We start from the raw sequence: 21496 nt of genomic DNA, 5'->3' as shown, positions 1-21496 counted from the left end.
GACCCCCAGCACAGAGGTACCAGCGAGCGAGCCGCACGTTTATCACGCGCGCCGATTGGCCGAGCGCTTCAACCAAATGTAGCCATCTTGGGATTTCTTTTCGCTAGTATTTTTGCAGTATCGCTCTACTTGCCAAGAAGAGGCCTGATGCGTACGACTTTTTGACCTGGAGCTAAGTGGCATTTACATTATCTACACTTCGAAGACAAAACCTATAATAGTTATCAAGGCATCATATTGGTTGCTTCAATTGGAAAAGGTGCTGCTCCACGGCAATACGTACTGCTCTACGGAGAGCAGCATTACCACCTCCAAGCTGTATTGATAATCTGTGGATCTGAAAAAAAATAAAAGTGAGGCGATCTATTTGGCGCGATGCAGCGGATTGCTTGTTGATGAAGAACAACCGCTATCTGGGCGGTTAGTGCGCTTGTACTTACTACTCGCGGAATGCGTGAGATTTTTATCGACGAAGAGCCACATTGTACCAATGCTAGCCAGGAACACTATAAAGGTAACCAGGCGCTCGATTTCGTACCCATACAGGCCACGCGTCACTGACAGGTTTCTCGTAACGAACGCTTGGATGCAACTGGTGGTCGTCTCAGGAATACTTTGCGAGCTCTTGGCAGCGATTTCGGAAACGGTAGAGTCTCGCCAACGTCTTGGCCAGGTCGGGAATCTTCAGGAACGCGGTCTTCAGCTTACTCAGCCTCTCTTCTCCCGTAGTTTCCGGCGCGCCGTCTTCGGTTGGTTCTTCACTTCCTTCAAGGCCTCCGTAGTCCCGCCATGCAGCTGGTTGGCCTCCAAAATGAGGGGGCAACCCGGCTGGCAATTTTCTCAATCACCTTCCTCGATACTGGGCATCTTGGAAAGTGCGTTAGCAAGAGCCTGAGCGAATTCACACGCAAAGTAGTGGGGCTCCGTTTCCAAGAATCTCAGAGCGTTCCACTTGTCACTCGTGGGATTCTAAAAATTTCTCGATCACATCAAATCTAGTAGCTCGACGGGAGACTTCGCACGTGCGAGCCACCGATATGTCGTGAACCAGGAACTCGGAGACGTACTCGATCGTGCTGGCCGGAAGATTCCCGCGCAGAACGAAGTCCGCCATCGTAGTCCGAAACTGCGATCCCATCGCGAACCCGGGGGACTCGGGAGCAAATCTCCAAGTGAGACGCCAGCGGAATCCACAGCTTCGCTTTTGGGTTCACAACGATCAAAGCATCCTCCACCTTCAACTCCTCCTCGAGCTCGACAGCGTTCTATGGAAATGTGATGAGGAGGGTGAGCCACCGAAGGATCGTGCTAACATTTCCTTTTTTACTACATGCAAACATTAGCAGCACGGAAATACATCCAAGTGTGAAATCCACCATCGAAAGATACAGGAAACTCGCCAACTGGAGCGAATGTCGGCGTACCACTACTTGGATGCCGAGTTTTAACGCAGGAACACATTCGCAAACGCTAAAAATGAGCACTTAGCTCGGCGTCCATGCATTCCATGTCTCGCACCAAATCTCTCTCCATGTCTGCCTCAAGTGGGTACGGGTAGGTACTCGCCGACCATTTTGCTGACGCTTGATTGGGGCGTCTGCTGACTCCTTCGATAGTGACGCAAGTTATCCCACACGCCTTTGACGTCATAGGCTTTAGGGCGTCCAACTTGCTTCAACTTGCTTCGAGTGAAGGTAGAGAAGTACCTCGAAATGACTGTTGATGACCGCCCCTTCCATTGCTCGCACGATGTGCAACTCGTCGCAGTCGATGGCAAGACACTCGACAATGTCAAAGTAGCTACCACTTGATGCTTCGTTGGGAGCTTTGATATTTGCCAAATGAGCAAATTCCGCTGGCTCGTAATCGAAATCAAACCCAAAGTCGTCAAATGTAGCCGAAAGAAACTCGTCCTCAACCCTCCAACAACGTGAAGATCAGGATTGTGCTCATGCAGCAGCTTCACCATTGTGAGGCTACCCGCACATGCGGCCCCTTCGATCGCATCCGATGTGCATCCCTCGCTTCGGTTCTCGCACAGCCACTTCACCGCCTCATACTCGCCATTAGTAGCAGCTTGATCCATTGCCATCGTCGTGCAGCCCTCTCGGCGATTCTGGTGAAGCCATTTCACCACCTCAGATAGCCATCCGCCGCCGCTATATCGCTATCTGCCTTGGTGCAGCCCTCCTGACGATTATCGTGGAGCCATTCACGATGTCAAGGCGACACTGACGAGCAGCGTCGTCCATAGCCTCACATGTGTTCATGTTCGAATGGAGCCATTTCAGTAATGGACGATTGCCATTGCTGGCTGCTGTGTTCATTGCTGTAGATGTGCAGGAACTGGAGCACCCAATCATGGCAGTCTGCGGGGCACGGGCGGGTCCCCCAGCCAGACGTGCTGCGTGATGCTGTTGCAGCGCAGCAGCAGATCCGACACGAGCGGCAGCCTGTGGCGCAGCACGAAGCTCGCGAGTGTGAGCTGCAGCGCCGCCTCGGTGGCGAAGAGCAGATCGGCGAATGTGGGTGGGTGGGTGGGTGATTGGGTGGGTCATTGCGGGACAACGCAAACGGGGTGACAACTTCACGGTGTATCCGTGTCGCGCGAATGTTGCTTGAATCATCCAATCACCGAGCCGTCTTGTGTACCCATAGCGTTGAAGCACATCAATGGCATCATAGCTACAGTCACATGGAGTCCAAGGAAGCTAGATCGTCTGCTTGGCGATATTGGGGAGTCCGGCCACATCTCGATGCTGAAGTATTTCCTCGCGCATTTGAACAAAGTCGGGTTTGAACATGACCCGTCGCGGGCTATGTATGATGCAGCGAAAGCGGGGAAGCTGGAAGTGGCGAAATGGCTAGTTGAACGGTACTTGAGCGACCCGTCAGTTGATCTCTTCCGGAGTATCCGTGGGAGTCGTGTTATCAAGCGAGTAAAGCTCACTGTTATGGATATCGCGGCCAGTCACGGACATTTGAAAGTCCTGAAGTTTTTACATCGCATTGACGCATCGCAGCAGAAGAAGTGCAAGCTTGAGGAACACAATCCACATTCTAGTCGTGAATCCTACTTACGCTGTACGACGAGAGCAATGGATACAGCTGCATCGCATGGCCGTCTCGAGGTTGTCGAGTGGCTACATGTGCATCGAAATAAGGGGTACACCACGTTCGCGATGGATGACGCTGGCAAACGGGCATCTTGACGTGGTGCAATGGCTGCATGAAAATTGCTCGGAGGGCTGCACGGCTAATGGCGTCGATCAGGCAGCTTCTCGCTACTGCTGCATGTCTTCATGTTGTCGAATCTCGCCCTATTCATCTAGGTGCGGTAATCATCTGAAAGATCGCAAAGCGTACGAGCCCAACACGTTCGTGAAGGGTCAATTATCGATTGTGAAGTGACTGCATACGAACCACTGGGTGGGCTGCACAACGGAAGCCATGGATGGTGCTACTGCGAATGATAACTTTGAGATGGTCAAGTGGCTTCACGAAAACACGACCACCGAGTGCACTCACATCGTGATGGATGAAGCAGCACGCTATGGTCATTTGGATATGGTGGAGTTTCTGCATACGAATCGTTCGGAAGGGTGTTCGGCGGCATCTATGGAGAACGCGGCTGCGGAAGGCCACCTGGAGGTGCTAAAATGGTTGCATGCGAATCGAACAGAGGGGTGCACTTACAAAATTCTCGATGGCGCGGCAAAAAATGGCTACTTCGCAGTGTGTCAGTGGCTTGTTGATCATCAGGAAGGCCTTGGCATTGCGTTTGGCATGACGTTAGCTCTGGGATCTGCGCTACATGAAAATCATCTAGAGTTGGTGTGCTACCTGTATGAGCGGATGCCTGTGAACAGTACATACTACGGCAAAAGCTTTGATTATATGCGAGAACTTTCTCGTCAGGAGATATTCTTGATCTAGAGCCCGGTTAGTCCGATGCTCTGTAGTACACTAGATCACACGGAGATCGTTCAAGACATGGAGAGAATCATGCAAGGTATGGGCACGGTTTGAAGCTGACTTCAACACCAGGTTCGACCAACTGTTCAGCCATTGAACGGACTTGGGTCGTCTCATGTGCTGTTCTGGTTACGAGATCATTCAACCTACAGCCCAGGGTGCACACCAAGGTAGCCCGGCGTCGCCTCGACCTGGACCTCGCCGAAGTACAGCGAGAATGTCTACTTCCACGCCTCCACCGCCTCGCGGTCCGCCATGAACTTCGGGAACTCGTCCACGTTGGCAGTGGGGATTTCCCACGGGTGGTTCGAGCCGCTGTTGGGCGCCAGGTCCACGCGAACGTTCTCAGCGACAACCGTCTTCTTCACCTCCTCCGAAATGGCCCAGTTCGTGAAGAGCTTGGCCGCCGCCGGGTGCTTGGCCTTCTTGAGGATGGCGATACGCTGGCCCCACGACAGATAGTCGTTATCACCGTCCGCTACAAACGTCACGTTGGGCGTGCCCTGCGAGTACGTGCCGATACCGACGATCTTACCCTTGGCCGTCACCGCGTCGGTGGTGATGTGGGAACCACGGCGGAACACGACGTCCTGGTTGGCCAGGTTCTTGACCCAGTCCCAGCCGTACTTCTCGACGTAGCGCACTTACATGAACAGCGCGGCATCGTCGTCGTGTGGGTACGTGGATGCGATCTTGCCCGCCCATCGCGGGTCAACGAGGTCGGCCACTGACATTGGCGCCGGGAGTCCGCCTAGCGAAGTGTCGTCGTACAGGTAGCTGAAGGTGATCGCCATGTAGGCCATGTAGGCGCCACGCTGGTCGCGGAAGCCGTCGTAGACCTGCGAGAAGTTGGCGGGCTTGTACTCGAGCAGCTTGCCCTGCTGTGCCCAGCGAGGGAAGTCCTGCAGTGTTTGGAGCGCCACGAGGTCGGGCACCAACGTGTCGGTCTCCAGCTAGTTGTCGATGCGCACGTCATGGTACTTGCTGTAGTCAATGATGAGCGTGAAGTTGACGTCGGGGAAACGCTTGACGAAGGCTTGGCGCATCGTGTCCTGCTGCAACGCGAAGTCTCCGCCGTGGTACATGATGAGGTTGCCTCCTTCGGCGATGGCGTCAGCGTAGAGTTGATCGAGACTTCGTCTCTTCCGGGCCAGCGAGAGTGATGGACACGACAAGTGAGCAGCAGGCAGCGACGAGGGGCGCGAAAAACTTCATGGCGGATGGTGGGCCCGTGGGTGGAGGAAGTAAAATTCGCAATGAGCAGTGCGCTCCGCGAGCGACCTCGGAGTCGTTCTGATGACGCGAACAGCAATGCAACGTCTTGTTGAATAGGGTCCAGCCCCAAGGCGTGTCGGTGGTGTTTATCAGATACAGGCAAGAAATGCTTCATAACATTTTAAGCTTGCACATTTGGGGTGATTGATTAGAGCTGATAGAGCAGTAATCATTGGCACTACTACAAAGGTGGTTCACAAGATAGTGTCCCGTAAGCGTTCGCCGTGATAGCCTGCGAGCGACTTGCCAGACTCGATCCACGTGATGTACTAAGTAGTCAATGCCCGGTGATATTTTTCGCCCTCACTATTGGTTTATATGTATTGTTGCCATGCTGAATACTGTATTTACACTTTGGATGTCGGTGATCTTATATGTATTTTCTACGTGCGAAGCATGTGAATTTGATGAAAAACTCTGTAGCCCAGCTTACGTAGTACTTCACTGAAATACGGATCGCAGCGGCGAACAGTATCGTATTCGAAAATCGGTTTACCTGTCTTTCAATGATGAATGATAGTACTAAAATCGTCTTAGTCATGGACCAAGCTGCGGTGTTATCACGCAGCCACGGCAACATCGGTTGTGCAGCCTTCGTTACGATTCAGATGCCACCATCGTCGCAGAACCTCTAGTTGCTTTTCGTGAAACGAAGTCGGCGTGAAGGCAGCACGAATCACTGATCGATCCTTCACAGGCTTCAACGTGAAAGCATCAAGCTACGGCATTATCCATTCCAGCTGTAGTGCATCCTTCCGAGCGGTGCGAATGCAGCCATTGCACAACTGCCAAATGACCACTTCCTGCAGCACGATCCATTGCAGTCGTCGTACAGCCTTCGGAGCGATGTGAATGCAGCGACTTTACGTCATTTAGATGCCCGTACGCGGCAGCAGCATCCAGTGCGAAAGGTGCACAACGAGGGTAGTGACCGCCCCGCCGACCATGTGCACATCTCGATTTCCCACTTCGTTTATTGTGCTTAATGATACAGTATCGACACCGTCCAAATAGTCCACAAGTACTTCAGTACGCACGAGTGTCCGAGTCTGGCTGCTGCATCCATGGCAGATGCTGGGATGAGGTCTTCATTACAAGACAGTTGCTCACCACCACCACTAGTGTCGGTAGGAACTGCAAACTCTTGAAAGAGCTCTGCGTTTAACTCCCGCCATATTGTGCTAGGAAAGCCATTCCACAGCATCGATTTTCCTGTTTCCCCCATCTGATAAATAAGGATGGATACACTGTAATAGTGGTGTGGCAGACACCATGACACCTCGCCCACCCTGAATGGGTGCGGAAGCTGCCCTTTCCGGACGTGTCATCCCTCCCCACGCGACATTGAAACCTGCAGAAATCCGATATCCTGAGTATCTCGTGCGACCCATGAGCCTCGGTTTGAAGAATATATTTGATTTTAGTAAGTGTAACATAGTTTATAGACCTGCCATATTCAATATCGCAATTCCATACAACACGGTTGTGTAACTTCCATCACGCCCCACTTAATCGACCTGGCCCTGCCACGGCGATATCACCGTGTCAGACGTCGATGCTCACGTAGAAGTTGCCTTTCGATGCCCGTGACAGGAAAGCGAGCGTCGAAACGGCGCCAACTACATGCACGTGCCGATCAGCCAGGCCGAGGCGGGGAAAACCACCCGTTGTCCTCGCATCCCCCCGCCCGGGAGATTTCAGGGTGCAGCGCCGTACGCGCGCACGCATAGTGGCATCAAGATATCGGGACAACGCCGTACGCCGCCCCGCTGGCGACCGAGCACTCGGGCGCACTGGCCTTTTCGTCGAGCAACGCCACGCCGTTGACCTTTGCTGCGATGGAAATGAGCGTCCTGCACAACAGAAACCCATGCCCCGCCGTTGGAACTGGTTTTGCTCTCTAGTTAAGAAGTAAAGCTTTACTTAAAGCAGCAACGTGGCGCGCATGTTCCGCCCGATTAATAAGACCAACTTGGTCTCATACCGCAGATCAAATCTTTGCCAGGCGCTTCGCCCATCCCGCGTCGAGATCCAGTGCGCACCAAGTGAACCGAGGTCATCCCTCCCCTGAACCCCTCTAAACGCAATACCCTTCAAACTCTGCTTGATGTAGAAGCACACCCTGCTGGGGTTACAGAGAAATAAAGTATGGAACCTTCGGAAAACTATAGCCCAATGCTTTTGAAAATAAAGTCCAGCGGTCTAAAGTTCTAATTGCACGGCCTTGCCGTGTTCACAGTCATCGCCGTTCAGGCTGTGTCTCTTGATGATTAAAAAAAATGGGCGAATGATGCATACTTACTTGTAGCATGTCGTGGCCGTAGTCTTTATGGTTGGAGCCATCCGTGCCCGACTGTGGAGTCCAACGCATTATATAGACCATTGCACTGCCCCCGGGAGGGGAAAACCACCCGCCTTCTACCTTTCCGACCGGGAGTTTCCGCGTGTGCATCGCCGTACGAAGGACCTCATACTCGAGCAAAGATATCGGGACAACGCCGTACGACGCGCCACGACAGACTGGCGATGCGGTGTTCCAAAGCGCTGGCCCACCGGCGACTGCCGCCGTCCACTCAGCCGGGCTGCGGCGTATGACTGTCGCCGCCTTCGCTCCTGTCGAGCAAGAAGCTCATTTTCCAATTCGCCTCGGTTTGCTCAAGACCCCCCCCCCATTCAAGACCACCACCTATTTCGACTAGTGTTTGCCCCACTCACCACCCACGATGACCCCGGAGTCCCCTACGTCGGACCCGAAGCATGTCGAGTTCACGGCCATGCCGTTGACCCCAACGGCTGGCGGAAATACACGAGGAGGAGACGACGAGCGCTACTGGGAAGCTTACGTGCAAGTTGAAGACCTCCAACCACGCGTGCCCCGCAGTCGCATTTTCCCAGCCAACCTGGAACAGAGTCAAGGTCTTGCCTCAGTGAATGCTGAGGAAGCTCGCAAACTGTGCGGGTTTAACCGCTTGTCGCCACCCAAAACCGTGCCGGACTACATTCTGTTCCTCCAGCAGTTCCTCGACATGTTCATGATCCTGTTGACCGTCGCGGGGTTTCTGAGTCTCATCGCGTACTTCATCGACACGTCGACGTCCCTGAACCTGTATCTATCCCTGGTCCTGTTTGCCATCGTGGTCGTCACCTGCACCATCACGTTCCTGCAAGCGCGGTCGACCAGCAAGGTCATGGATTCGTTCAAGAACATGCTCCCCCAACAGTGCACGGTCGTTCGTGATGGCGTTAGCCAGATTATCCCAGCCGAAGAGCTTGTGGTTGGTGATCTCGTGTGGGTGCGCAACGGTGACAAGGTGCCTGCCGACCTGCGGATTCTACTTTGCAACAACCTCAAGGTGGAGAACTCATCGCTGACGGGCGAGTCCGAGCTGATTACCATCACATCGGAAGCCCAGGAGGAGACCGTGGCTCACTTGGAGTGCAAGAACGTCGTGTTTAATGGGTCGCTTTGCTTCGACGGGTCTGCTTTGGGCCTCGTGCTGACAATTGGAGATAAAACCGTGATCGGGCGGATCGCCGAGCTGGCAACGTCGACGACGACGCGCGAAACCAACATGCAGCGTGAAGTGAAGGCGTTCGTGCGCTTCATTAGCGTCCTGGCTGTGGTTATGGCTGGAATCCTTTTCGCAGTGGGTGTCGTCCGGAAAGGTGGGAAAGATGTGATATCGACGTTCGTGAACGGCTTCTTAGTGATCATCGTGGCAAATGTGCCCCAGGGGCTGCCTGCAACTGTGACCTCGTTGTTGACCATCACCGCGAGTCGGATGGCAGCGCGCAATGTATTTGTGAAGCGGCTTGACTGTGTGGAGACGATGGGGTCTATCTCGTTAATCGCTACGGATAAGACCGGCACGCTGACCAAGAACGTAATGACTGTCACGGATACGTGGGCTGGTCGAGAGTTCGCGGCTCAGCCATCGGGGGACCGCGTCGTGATTGAGTTGGATGACAAAACCGATTATTTGTCGGGAATGACCCCAAAGGCTGTTCTGGTTCGTGGCGCTGCGCTTTGCAACCGGGCAGCTCCTGATTTGACTGCTCCTGAAAACAGCAAGGTTGCTGTCGATGCTTTGGTGGATGGTAATGACGAGAAAATGAATGGTGCAGTTCGACCTTCCGGCGTCAGAAGCTCATTTAGCATTTCTCGGCTCAGCTTTCAAAGTCATGTGTCGGCGCGTGAACAGCCTAAAGTCTTGGCGAAGCGCCAATACACAGGCAACCCATCCGACATTGCTCTGCTTCGCTTTGCTGACTCGAACTACTCGTCAGACATAACCCGCGAGGAGTACCCGCTCGTGTTTGAAATTCCGTTCAATTCAACGAACAAGTGGCAGCTGGTTATTGTGCCGTCCCCGAACGAGAAACACACGCTTCGACGCTTTGACGTGTTCATGAAGGGCGCGCCGGAAGTGATCATCAAGCGGTGCAGCACGATTTTATCTCCAACCGGCGAAGAACTACCGATGAACGATGCCCTGATCCGAGAGTTCTCCCAAGCATACGAATTCTTTGGCAGCAAAGGACGTCGTGTTCTAGCGCTAGCGACCCGGCGTTTTGCCTCTCCAAACACATCCTTTTCTGTTGAGGAAGCCAATTTTCCTTCGGATAACCTGTGCTTTGTTGGCATGATTGCGATCATGGATCCTCCTCGCGATGATGTTCCCGAAGCCATCGCCAAGTGCAAAGACGCTGGTATCAAGGTTTTTATGGTCACGGGTGATCACCCACTGACAGCTCGGGCTATTGCGACTGAAATTGGTCTTCTCAACGACCCTGACAACGTGTTCGAGTTATCGTCGCCCTCCTCGGACTACGAAACAATCAAGTTGCCCGACGATATATACACATACGACAGTGCAGTAATCCACGGTGGTGCGATCAACTCACTCGCAAATGATGATCTGAAGGTCATCCTGCGCATGAAATCAGTGGTGTTTGCCCGGACAACCCCTCAGCACAAGCTCCAGATCGTGCAGGCAAGTCAAGAGCTGGGCGAATGCGTTGGTGTGACCGGAGACGGTGTGAATGATGCTCCAGCTCTAAAGCAAGCTGACGTGGGGGTCGCAATGGGGATCAACGGTAGCGATGTGGCTCGCCAAGCTGCTGATATCATTCTGATGGATGACAATTTTTCCTCGATTGTCCGTGGCGTGGAACAAGGGCGTGTGATCTTCGACAACCTGAAGAAGACTATTGCCTACACGTTAACGCACCTGTGGCCGGAGATTATGCCGGTGGCAATAAACTTAGCGCTTGGGATGCCTGCTGGAATGACCTCGCTACAGATTTTGAGCATCGATCTCGGCACGGAGCTGGGCCCAGCGATTTCAATCGCCTATGAAGGCGCGGAGAATGATATTATGAAGCGACCCCCGCAATCTCAAGAAGGACCGCTTGATGTCGAAGTCTCTGCTGATCTACGCGTATGCCGTCGCAGGTATGGTTAACGCTGGCGGTTGTCTGATCGCCTACGGAACCGTATTCTGGCGCAATGGAATCTCGTTCTCGGACTTGTTCATGAGCGCCGACGACTACTGGACAAGTGGTGCTGATACGTTTTGCACCTCAGCCGACGAGTGCTTCGATGAAGCAGAACAAACACATCTACTTGAACAGGCATGCGGGTCGTGGTACATCGCACTGATCGTGTGCCAATTCTTCCACATCTGGATGGCGAAAACTCGGAGGGTGTCTGTTATCAATGCTAGCCCCTTCAAGAACACCGTCACGATCTATGGTGCCACCATCGAGATTTTAATCGTTGTGCTGGTTGTGTATGTTCCTGGGTTCCAGTCTTTCTTCGGAACGGCTTCAGCGGATTATGTGCCATGGCTGATTGGCTGCGGAACTGGTGTGATCACCTGCTTGTATAGCGAAACGATCAAAGCTCTTGTCCGGCGGGAAATACCAGGTGAGGAGCGTTGTCTTGCTCGCTGGCTAGCCTGGTAAGCTAGTTTTATGTGTTTTGTCCTCCCTTCGAAACACAAGAGCGTAGTTTAGTGAAGACTACGATAACTCCTTTCCTTGATAAACTGTTTCATAGCACCCAGCGTCTACTTAAACGTGCGGCAGATTGTTTGCTTTTATTGCATGCAACACAGATATAACTGACGATGTTGGGTGCACTGTTAGCATCTGCAACAAGAAGCGTAGGGTGTCAGAAACCGCTGGAGTCTGCAGCGACCTGACAAAATTCCACATGCACCAACAGGCGTTAGAAAATCGAACTGGAACACGATCAAATGAGGTTAGAGGCTGTAAAAAACTACCATCAGTAGGAAATACAATGCTTTTGTATTGACCGAGACATCAAACTACAGGAAAATTATCCTCGATCCACTCGCGAATATCGTTACAGTCAGGTCTCTCGAGTTTGTTTGCCTGCATTGTTTGAATCTCATCATGTGTATACCTCGTAGCATGCTGTGCGTGAAGATATAACAGTACCTCGAAGTTGTTCGACTGAATTGCGCTGCATGACGGACAGAGTGTTAACCTCAGTAGTACGATCGTAGATCCACTGGACAGTAGCCAAGTGACCATTAGATGCTGCTTCACGCATCGCGGAATCTGGGCTATGAGTTAAGGAACTGTAAAATAGCAATTTCACGACTTCCAAATGACCGTGGCTGGCTGCTTTGTCCATAGCATCAGCCGAGCACCCTTCAGACCGATTAGCCAGCAGCCACTTCACCACTCTAACGTGGCCTTTAGCGGCTGCGTTATCGATTGCATCCGTCGTGCAGCCCTCAGAACGATGCAAATGCAACCACTGTACAATCGCCAAATATCCCAGACCGGCAGTAGTATCCATCGCTTTCGTTGTGCAACCTGCGGTGGTGTTATCCTGCAACCACTGCATCATTTCCAAATTTCCGCTTGCTGCCACACCATCCATAGCTGCAGTTGTGCATCCTTCTGAACGGTTGCTTCACAATGTCGAGCTGCCGATGAAAAAATGCCCTGGATGTGGCACAGCATGTGCGCGTGTATACACGATCATAAGACTCGTGGAATCGAGCTACGGCAGCCTTATCCATCGCTGAACTTGTGCACCCTTCAAATCGGTTCGTATGCAACCATGGTAAAACGTCCAAATGCCCATTAGCCGCAGCTTGATCCATCGCTGCAGTCGTACAACCCTCAGATCTGCGACCGTGTAGCCACTTGAGAACATTCAGGTGGCTATGAGCGGCAGCATTGGCCATAGCTTTCGATGTACAAATTGGATCTCTAACCGGCCGGGGTTGCGAGGCTTCAGCCTTCGAAGATCCGACGCCATCTAGAAATTGAAGGACGTCGAGGTGCCCGTATTTGGCAGCAACATCCATTGCATAGAGCGGCGAAAGGTTGTCCGACTCGTTAATGTTGCTTCCGTCTTCACTGTTGCCGCTCACGTCCCGCTCGCGGAAGAGATTAACTTCAGTATCGCGAGAAAAGTTATCGTACAACCACTCGATGATGCGCAAGTGCCCATGCTTTGCCGCTTCGAATAACGCGTTGGCAGGAACACCAACACTGAAGTGCTCACGTAGTGGAGGCACAATCCATTGCACCACAGCAAGGTGACCTTTCTTGCAAGCTGTGTACAGGACGCTTGAAAGAAAGTCAAGATCGTTTGTTACAGCCCCACAATATCCCATCGCCCACTGTAAGAAATCGAGATCTCCTACGTCCACAGCTTCATTTACGGCATGGCGAGCGATCTGCAGACATCCTTCCTCAATCAAATATTGCAGTATCTTCGAGCGCACACTCCATTGTGATCATGGGGCAAAGGAATACTCGTAGTTCATCGACAAAAAGAAGCCCCGTGCAACTGTCCATTTGACTTCGTCAAGGCTGTTCTGGTTGATGGCGATGTTGAGCAAGGTGCTAAGCCACGAGGTCCGACTGCGCTTTAGCAACCACCTTGCTAAATCCCAGTGATTGTGTTTGGCAGCTTCTTCGACGCTGCCGTACCTCCATGAAATGTCTCCAACTGTTTTATCTGCCTCCAGTATCTGCAGCACCCACAAGTGGCCAACACGATCAGCTTCGTCAACAACATCTCCACTCACGGGGCACCCCGAGAAGTGATGCAATATCCATTGGACCATGTTCAAATTGCCATGCCGAACAGCTTGGGTCAGAGCCTCTGAAAATTGCCACTTGTAGTAATGGGTTTCTGTGTGCAAAAGTGTTGCCAAATTCCACGATTCGCTACGAAGACCCCTGGACCAAATAAATTCCAATAATGATGAGGACCCAGGCCGGCTCAACTCACAAGCTCTCGACAGCGACATATCAGCCACCAGGAAGTCCGAGATTAAGCTGATGATGCAATGTGGTTCGTCGGTCGGGAACTTGTCCCCCAGCGCAAGGTACACTGTCATGAGCGGCACCGACGGCGTCATGATGGCGAGGTTTGCGGTCTGACAGAAGAAAAAGATGTAAAATCCAAAGCGGTTTCGTAACTGCTACAACTACCTACATGTATTTGTAGTTTTCGGACTACAGTACTGTTTTTTTTTTAAATGGTAGAGTTTCCGTGGACGCAGCGCATGGACACAGCGTATCCAATAATCTCAAGCCTTAAGCAACCGGTACAGGACCGCCCAATTCAATACGGAAATGAGGGCTCAAAGCTCGCGAGTGCACTCGGCAAGTACCATTTGCCCATGATGTATAAACGATGGTCGTGAGCACCGCACCAAACAAAGCGATTTTCAACGCATGACGAGGCTTTCCGGAGATCTCGATTCCACTGCTTAGGGCATTTCAGATTCTACCTCCTTGTATTTGTGAATCCTCCGGATTTCACGAGGCTCTTTGCCACATCCGCCTACGATTTCATACGTGATTCGTGGGACGGATTTGGTTGGACTAAATAATTAGTGTCAGATTTCCCCCAGCGATCATGCCGAAAGAGCACCTCAGGAAAAGGGCTTCCTCGCGCTCATCTTGTGACGCGAGCACCCACCCAATGGTGAACATTTGGAGGATATTCTGGTTTCCGGATACGCAGCAAGGAGTTTTGTAACTACTTGTATTCTTAGCGCTCAGGTAGGCAGGACGAGCTGCTGCTAGTGTGCCAAGCCGTCTTGAGCTCTACGAGGTAGATTGAGAACTGATTGAATGTGAGATTACCTGGCTTTGGCTAACTGGCCCTAGAACTACTCATGCAGTGCCCTGGGGACTCGTGGAGTGTACCCAGAGCAAGGGTTCAACGGAACCCAGACAACTAAGATTGAAATCATCACCCCTTCGTCAGGGGACAGGCCCACACGACAGGAGAGGCGCCAGGGTACAAGAGAGGTTGTCATTCGCCCACATGACAGGAAATCTGTCATTGAGCAGGTCGACTCATTGCTGAATTAGCATGGGAAGATCCGTCGGATGTTTGTGCGGTATTCAGTTGATCCGGTGTCCAGCAAGACGTTGTGATAGCTAGCGCGAATGGCATAAGCTGCGTAGTCGAGAACCACCTCCAATTGGTCGTTATGATCCGGGCGAGCGCGCAAAACGTTCATTATCTCCAGGTGCACACGCTCGCAAATGGCATTTGCTTGCGGGTTCTTTGCCGTAATGGGCTTATCCTTGATTGCCATCGACAGAAGCAGCGCATGAAATTCGTCACCGGTAAATTCTGGTCCCTGATCGTGAACTACGAACTTCGGACGGGGATATCGGCACAACCATGCTCTCTCAAAGCTAAGAGCAGTGGCAGCTGATCTTTTACCCTTCTGAACAATGACCTCAAGCCATCGGAATTGCTGTTCAATGGCAGTAAGGCAGTAGAAATTCTGCGGAAATGGACCCACCAGGTCGACATGGACAACATCGAACGGCCGGTCCGTGTTTGAGGCTGGAGTTGGTGGCAGATGTCCGTATTGCTGTTTGCCACCGTGGAGCTTTGCCTTCTTGCAGTCAACGCACTTCTTCACGAAATTGGTCACATCTCCTTCCATTCCAGACCACCAAAATGTCGCCATGGATCGGAACTGCTTCTCAGCGCCAGGGTGGAGTAAATACTCGTGATAGAGCTCCACTAAGTTGTTACGCAGTGACTCAGGAACAACCACACGCTTTCGGTAGTGCAAAAGCACGACACCTAGAGCAGGGCGGAGTGTGTATTCTGGATCACCTTCGTTTCGCTCCAGTTTGCTGATGATGTCCTTGCACGTCGAGTCATTCAGCTGGTGCTTTTCATCACTGACCCATCCAATGCGACTTCTTCTTCTTCCACAGCGAAAAGCTCTTCTTCGGTCGCTTGTTGCACAAAATCGTAGCGCAAGCGGGAAAAGGTGTCCGCTCCAATGTTCAATGGCCCCGGGACATATTGGACTGAGAGACGATATTCTTCAAGGAGTAACTTCCAGCGCTTGACTCGGAGTGAGTTTTCTTGGGGGAAGAGCAGGTTCTTATGGTCTGTATGAATGACCACAGGGAATCCGTGCAACATGGTGCGGTACTCCTTCAGAATCTCCACTACTGACAACAATTCCCATTCCATCGTCGAGTACTTTTGCTGCGTTGCTGTAAGAGACCGGGAAAAGCAAGCAATGATGCGTTTTCCTTGAGCAATGAGACCGCCAATTTGACGTCCACTGGCATCAGCAAAGACATGAAATGTCCGGCTGTAGTCCGGGAAAACAAGCCAGACATTGCGAGCCAGAGCAGCTTTGATCTCCTGAAATGCAGCCGCGTCCTCTGGGGTCCACACAAACGTTACTTTCTTCGAAGTTAGTCGGTTCAATCGAGCTGTCAGCGCAGACTTGTTGGGAACCATCTCTCGGTAGTAGGTGATCATACCGAGAAATCTTCTGAGCTCTTTTTTGTTTCGAGGCTCTGCAATCGACTGGATTGCCTCGATCTTCTTCTTCTGGGGCTGAATCCCATTAGCGGTCAGGGTAAACCCCAAGTAGTCAACACTCTCGCGTAAAATCTTGCACTTGCTAGCGTTGAGGGTTACGTCGTACTGCCGCAGTCTCTCGAAGACGATCCGCAAACGCTCGAGATGCTCCGTCTCGTTCTCCGAGAAGATCAACACGTCGTCGAGGTACACGATGACAAATGGCAAGTCCCCTAGGATTCGTTCCATACAAGACTGATACTCGTCAGGAGCGGTAGAAATTCCCATCGGGAGTCTCTTAAACTGAAACTTTCCGAATGGCACACAGAAGGCAGTCACTGACCGACTCTGTGGAGCGAGCCGTCTGGCAAAGTATCCCATGTTTGCATCCAAAGTGCTCATACACTTCGCTTTACTAAGTCGTAGCAAAATCTCCCGAATCTTCGGCACGAAGTATGGCGATCGAGACAGGAATTTGTTTAGGCGGCGGAAGTCAACCAACAATCGCAGCGAACCACCCACTGACTTTCCGTAAGAAGAAGGCTGGAGCTGCTGACTCAGAGCCGTAGATCTGTTCAATGACGTCGAGCTCGATAAGGTGTTGTATCTCACGTCTTGCTCCATCTTCCAGGCTGCGTGCAATTGAGTACGGACGGGCGTGCGAAGGCACGTAATCAGCGCGAAGTGGCAAAATGTAGTCATCCAGACGAATACGTCCAAGGCGCCCGTTGTACAAATCGACATATTCCTCCAAAAGTTTCAGGTAGCAATGAGAGAGCGCCGCATCCAAATGTTGAGGAAGGAAGTCGACTGGTGTCACGTCCTTTGAGTCACCGGCATGGGCTTCGTCGATTTCGTCGTTAACTTCTACTAGCCCTGGATGAGGACGAGGAAGTGATTCCTCAATGCCGGATGTCGTGCGAACCGCTAGCTCACTGCCATCCCATTGGACTCGACGATTCTTGAAGTCAATCACTAGACCCAGAGCAGTCATTAAATCGCGTCCAATAGTCATGTCGTCAGGGAGAGAAGGAAGCACTTCAAACTGGTGGACAATAACCGCATCTCGCTTTAGTTGAGGGATCCGGAAGCGAACAAGCATTGATCCGTCGCTCCTCGTGTCTCCATTGACCAGTTGAAAGGAAACTCGTGATTCTTTAAGCTGCTGTCCCTGTTGCTGCTGCAACGATCTCATGAACGCAGCGCTGATGATGCTCTTCGAGCAACCACTATCCAGCAAGGCTTGAAAACGATCTCGTCCACTCTCCAACTTAATCATCACGCGCATTGGTGGAGACGGATTGTCAGACTGAGTGTGGAGACCAACAAACAAGTATTCTTCGTCACTTGAATTTCCATTTCCGTACTGGCGTTGCTCGACACGGGTCTGCTGGCTGCGCGACTGATTGCAGGCCACGCTGCTGGTCAACTTGCTGGTGTTCCTCCTGTTGATTGTCGTGATGAAGTGCTCGACAGTCTTGACTGTTGTGCGTATTCGTGCGATGGAAGGAGCAGTACTTGTTGTTGTTCGAGCTGTTGGAGCTGTTGCTGTTGCCGTTGCGACCACCACGGCCGCCTCGGCCGCTACGACCACCACGTCCACGACTGCTACCACGCTGTTGCTGTTGACCATTGCCTCGGTTGTTGCCTCGGAAGCTGGGGTTCCTGCTGTTGGGTTGGTTACCCCGGCGATCTTGAGGTTCATGTCGATGGAGGCGTCTTTCACCCTGCTCAATGCGCTCAAAGATGGGTACTAGAGCCGCCACGGTCGTGAATACTTGGCCGCTGGCGTCGCACTTGTTCTGCCAGTCGTACGGAAGCCCACGCTTGTACAAGCGACAGAGGGCATCTTCACACATCAGTGAAGCTTCGTGCAGTCGAGCCAGAGTATGTTCCTGTCGAACTAACGCACGGAAACGTTTACTGTAGTCTGCAAGCGTCTCGGAGCGGGACTTGCGCATCTCCCAGAGCTCCTCTTGGATCGTCTCGCTATAGTCGACGGGTAAGACCACAATTGAAGCCTTGCGGAGCGCACGCGTGAATTCTTCGTCCATGCGCGTATCATCGTCGGTGAAGGCTGCATCCTCGAAGGCTTCAAGAAGATCTCCCTCGAGGAGAATGTTAGCATTCAGGAACTTGTCTTCTGCGTTCCAGTGCTTGAGCTTCGCTAGCTGTGAGAAGTGGTAGGCCCAGTCAAGAAGCCCTTGGGGCCGCCTTCGTTAAACTTGGGCATCTTCTTCGTCACCACTTCTTCTTTGATTTCCATCGCCTTGTCCGCTGCGCGTACTGTGATCGAGTACGTCAGGTAGCGTTCCTTGTCGTCCTTCTCCGTGGAGCGACTCATGGTTGGCGGGGTTCGGTTGGCCGACGGGTGTACCAGATCTGCTTGTTTGGATCGATCCAAAATGCCAAGCCGTCTTGAGCTCTACGAGGTAGATTGAGAACTGATTGAATGTGAGATTACCTGGCTTTGGCTAACTGGCCCTAGAACTACTCATGCAGTGCCCTGGGGACTCGCGGAGTGTACCCAGAGCAAGGGTTCAACGGAACCCAGACAACTAAGATTGAAATCATCACCCCTTCGTCAGGGGACAGGCCCACACGACAGGAGAGGCGCCAGGGTACAAGAGAGGTTGTCAAGTGAGCTCGTGCACAGAGGGAGCTCACTTCCGAGTTTTCTTCGCTTCAGCAGCACCACCGATAAGCAACAGCACCAGAATGGTGATGTGATGCCTTACTCACTCCGTCACCATCGGAGCGATCGCATTCGCCGGACCAGTCCAGACCCCGACACTCGAAGGCTTCACGTATTTGGAAGTAGTTAACGTTCAAGGCTCCTCGACAACTGTCCGGCGAACAGGCCCGGATTCTGCTGAATCTGGCCCTGACTTCGATGTGAAAACATCTATTCTCCGTCATCGGATCGTGGAAGCTGAGGAAGCAGAGTTATGGCCGGGGTCGTACGTAGGTAACCCAATTGCCTTTGTTCGATCGACTGGCGAAAACAGCGACAAGTGGTCATACGGCCTAGTGACGGGCTATAGTATGCGGAGCGGCAAAGCCGAGCTACACGTCATCTTTGAGAAGCAAGCACTTCGAATTAGACTGTTAAGTAAGTCAACGGTGATCGCCGCAGACCGGCTCAATTACGCTCTCCAGATTGGGGCTACTGTCAACGCGATGGTGCTCAACGCTCACGAGCTACTGGACCGCCAGAACGACGTCATTGTGGCGTGCGGTAATAGTAGGTCTGGCCTTCCTGCTACCGTCGTGCCAACGATGCTCAGCGTTCCATTCAATCCGATCGAGCGCAATTCTCTTATTCGCCCTGACACACTCTCAATTGTGTCTGTCCGACGCCAACACATTGTGGACTGCGAACTTAATAACCGACCTGGTGGATCGATTAATGTCTTCGTCGATCCGGTTACCCCATCTGCCACTACACTACAGGTTGAAGCTACTACGGATTTACCGCGTTCTAACGATGTGAATTTAGCGTACAGTGACTCAGACGATGAGGAGAAGACAGAGGACCCAGCAAGTTATCAGGTCGACACCAACGCAGTCCGTTCCCAGCACCGTCTGCTCCGGAAACGCACTCGAGCGGATGAGATAGTGAACCCAGATCTTCTACTACCTGACGATGCTAACATTCCTGTGCTCGCAACAACTGGTGAGGGGCAAGCCTCGTCGTTTCGACCATCTTCGACGGAGCGGTTCACACCGCGCTCGGGCATCCATCTCTGATAGGTAAGAATGCGCAAGCTGTTATCGAATCTGTTCAACAAACCTCTCGAACCAAGTTTCTGGCCTCTCCCCCGGTTCTCCGACTAGCTTACGACTTCAGTTTTGTACTTCGCGACCTATCGCTGATGCACTTCGGGCGGTTCATCCAGGAACTTGAACAAACTTCACCAACGCACGCAGTGACCATGACCAATTTCAGCCGAACCAATGTGATGCAGCCAGCAGTTCCCACAACAAATATCATGGACATCGCATCTGCCTTCCGGATATTACTACACTTTGCTGAAGGATTTTGCAACGACACTGTGTGCTCACGCATTCGTGCTGGTGCAACTTTCATGGAGCAGCTATCTATTCTGTCGCGTCCTGACGTCGCTACTGTGCCATGCTCGTGTTTTGGATCAATGCTAAGCTGAGAAAATTTCGAAGCGTGACTATGGCGTCGGGAATACAAGCTGTGGCTTGGATCGGCCAGGAGTTTACGAGAAATGACGACCATCTAATGGAGCTTTACCACGCTAAGAGGGAGCGCCAACTTGCCGATCTCATCACCACAAGGTCGTCTGCTCTACCTCAACGCCTGCCGTATCATCAGCCCAGAGGCCGTTCGAAGTCGTCGGCTGTCTCTCGCCAGCTGCGCGCTCTGCTATCAAAGCATGACGATAAAACGCTCTGCGTGCCCGGTGGTACAAGCTCCCGGAGATACAATTTACCAATCACACGAACACACGTCTGCGATGTCGGTCTACACTCAGGACCTTGCAACAAGTATACAATTTTCCGACAATCGCAGCTTGCCGCCCGGCGCATCTCCAAACCCGATGCCCAGCAATATTACCACCAGTTTGCCTCCAAATTTGGCGTGGCGGTACCTCATCGTACCGCGGCTCGATCAGAGCATCTTGATCTACAACGGATTCATGCTGACTCATTGCTGGGGCGGCGAAGCCGATTACCCCTGAGTCAATTTATGTAAGTTTTTAGAGACCAAACACCGCAAGATCCCAGGCCTAACAAGGATCTCTTCGAATAACATATACCAGCGGACCCTGATCTCTGACACTTGACAGAGCAGTGGAACTCTGTCGTTCGGGAAGGGGTGAAGCCAGCGTGGACTTCTTCCAAGCCTCAGCGACAATTGGGACGTCCCGACAACTGTACGACCATCCATCAATATTCACGTCGCGTACGTGAGCACATCGCTAAAGGACACATCGAAGGGCGCTACCTCATCGGGGAATGTGAGCTACTCGACCAGTGGAGTGATATTTTTATCAACCCAATATGTGTCGTGGAATAATCGAGAGCACAGCCGGATATCCGCGTGATCAATGACTACGCATTTCCTAGTGGTGCCGCCGCCAACGATTTTACAGACTGGACCCTATTTCCCAGTATCTCTTACAACCCTCCACGCGATATCGCCAGCAGAATTTTTGAGCTCCGACAGCGTTTCCCCGGTCACCCGGCACTCATGATGCTTGGAGATGTGTCGAGCGCCTTTCGTCACATCCCAATGCACGCCGACCATGCGCACAAGTTCACCTTTCGTTTTGCCAATTTCGAGGTGGTCGACTTGGCTTGCGGATTTGGATGGTGTGGATCGCCAGCCTTTTACTCGTTGGCTGGGTCACTCATCAACAA

General features: G+C 52.3%; 6 protein-coding genes across 6 annotated transcripts; 2 read left to right on the top strand and 4 right to left on the bottom strand.

Annotated features, from left to right (window-relative positions):
- Window positions 1-4196: 4196 nt before the first annotated feature.
- IUM83_15270 (Avr4-associated TDF-like protein) lies at window positions 4197-4577 on the bottom strand (the record flags this gene model as incomplete). Its single annotated transcript, XM_067940074.1, has 1 exon — window positions 4197-4577. The coding sequence occupies one exon, from the start codon at window positions 4575-4577 to the stop codon at window positions 4197-4199; it is 381 nt and encodes a 126-aa protein (XP_067794524.1).
- Window positions 4578-4619: 42 nt separating this feature from the next.
- On the bottom strand, window positions 4620-5060 carry IUM83_15269 (ATP-binding Cassette (ABC) Superfamily; the record flags this gene model as incomplete). The annotated part of the gene is made up of 2 exons (XM_067940073.1): window positions 4620-4877; window positions 4947-5060. 2 exons carry the CDS (start codon window positions 5058-5060, stop codon window positions 4620-4622), a joined length of 372 nt encoding a protein of 123 aa, XP_067794457.1.
- A 2913-nt stretch (window positions 5061-7973) lies between these two features.
- On the top strand, window positions 7974-9406 carry IUM83_15268 (Sodium/potassium-transporting ATPase subunit alpha; the record flags this gene model as incomplete). The annotated part of the gene is made up of 2 exons (XM_067940072.1): window positions 7974-9254; window positions 9395-9406. The coding sequence occupies 2 exons, from the start codon at window positions 7974-7976 to the stop codon at window positions 9404-9406; spliced, it is 1293 nt and encodes a 430-aa protein (XP_067794456.1).
- Window positions 9407-9461: 55 nt separating this feature from the next.
- On the top strand, window positions 9462-10715 carry IUM83_15267 (Sodium/potassium-transporting ATPase subunit alpha; the record flags this gene model as incomplete). The annotated part of the gene is made up of 1 exon (XM_067940071.1): window positions 9462-10715. The coding sequence occupies one exon, from the start codon at window positions 9462-9464 to the stop codon at window positions 10713-10715; it is 1254 nt and encodes a 417-aa protein (XP_067794455.1).
- A 4727-nt stretch (window positions 10716-15442) lies between these two features.
- IUM83_15266 (Retrovirus Polyprotein) lies at window positions 15443-16390 on the bottom strand (the record flags this gene model as incomplete). The annotated part of the gene is made up of 1 exon (XM_067940070.1): window positions 15443-16390. One exon carries the CDS (start codon window positions 16388-16390, stop codon window positions 15443-15445), a length of 948 nt encoding a protein of 315 aa, XP_067794454.1.
- Window positions 16391-17445: 1055 nt separating this feature from the next.
- On the bottom strand, window positions 17446-18446 carry IUM83_15265 (Pol protein; the record flags this gene model as incomplete). Its single annotated transcript, XM_067940069.1, has 2 exons — window positions 17446-18316; window positions 18403-18446. The coding sequence occupies 2 exons, from the start codon at window positions 18444-18446 to the stop codon at window positions 17446-17448; spliced, it is 915 nt and encodes a 304-aa protein (XP_067794437.1).
- Window positions 18447-21496: the final 3050 nt, after the last annotated feature.

The sequence above is a fragment of the Phytophthora cinnamomi genome (genome assembly GCF_018691715.1).
Source record: "Phytophthora cinnamomi strain GKB4 chromosome Unknown Contig24, whole genome shotgun sequence".
In the NCBI taxonomy this organism is placed as follows: Eukaryota; Oomycota; class Peronosporomycetes; order Peronosporales; family Peronosporaceae; genus Phytophthora; species Phytophthora cinnamomi.
The sequence above is the reverse complement of the archived record's forward strand: the minus strand, read 5'-3'. Positions and strand labels throughout refer to the sequence as shown.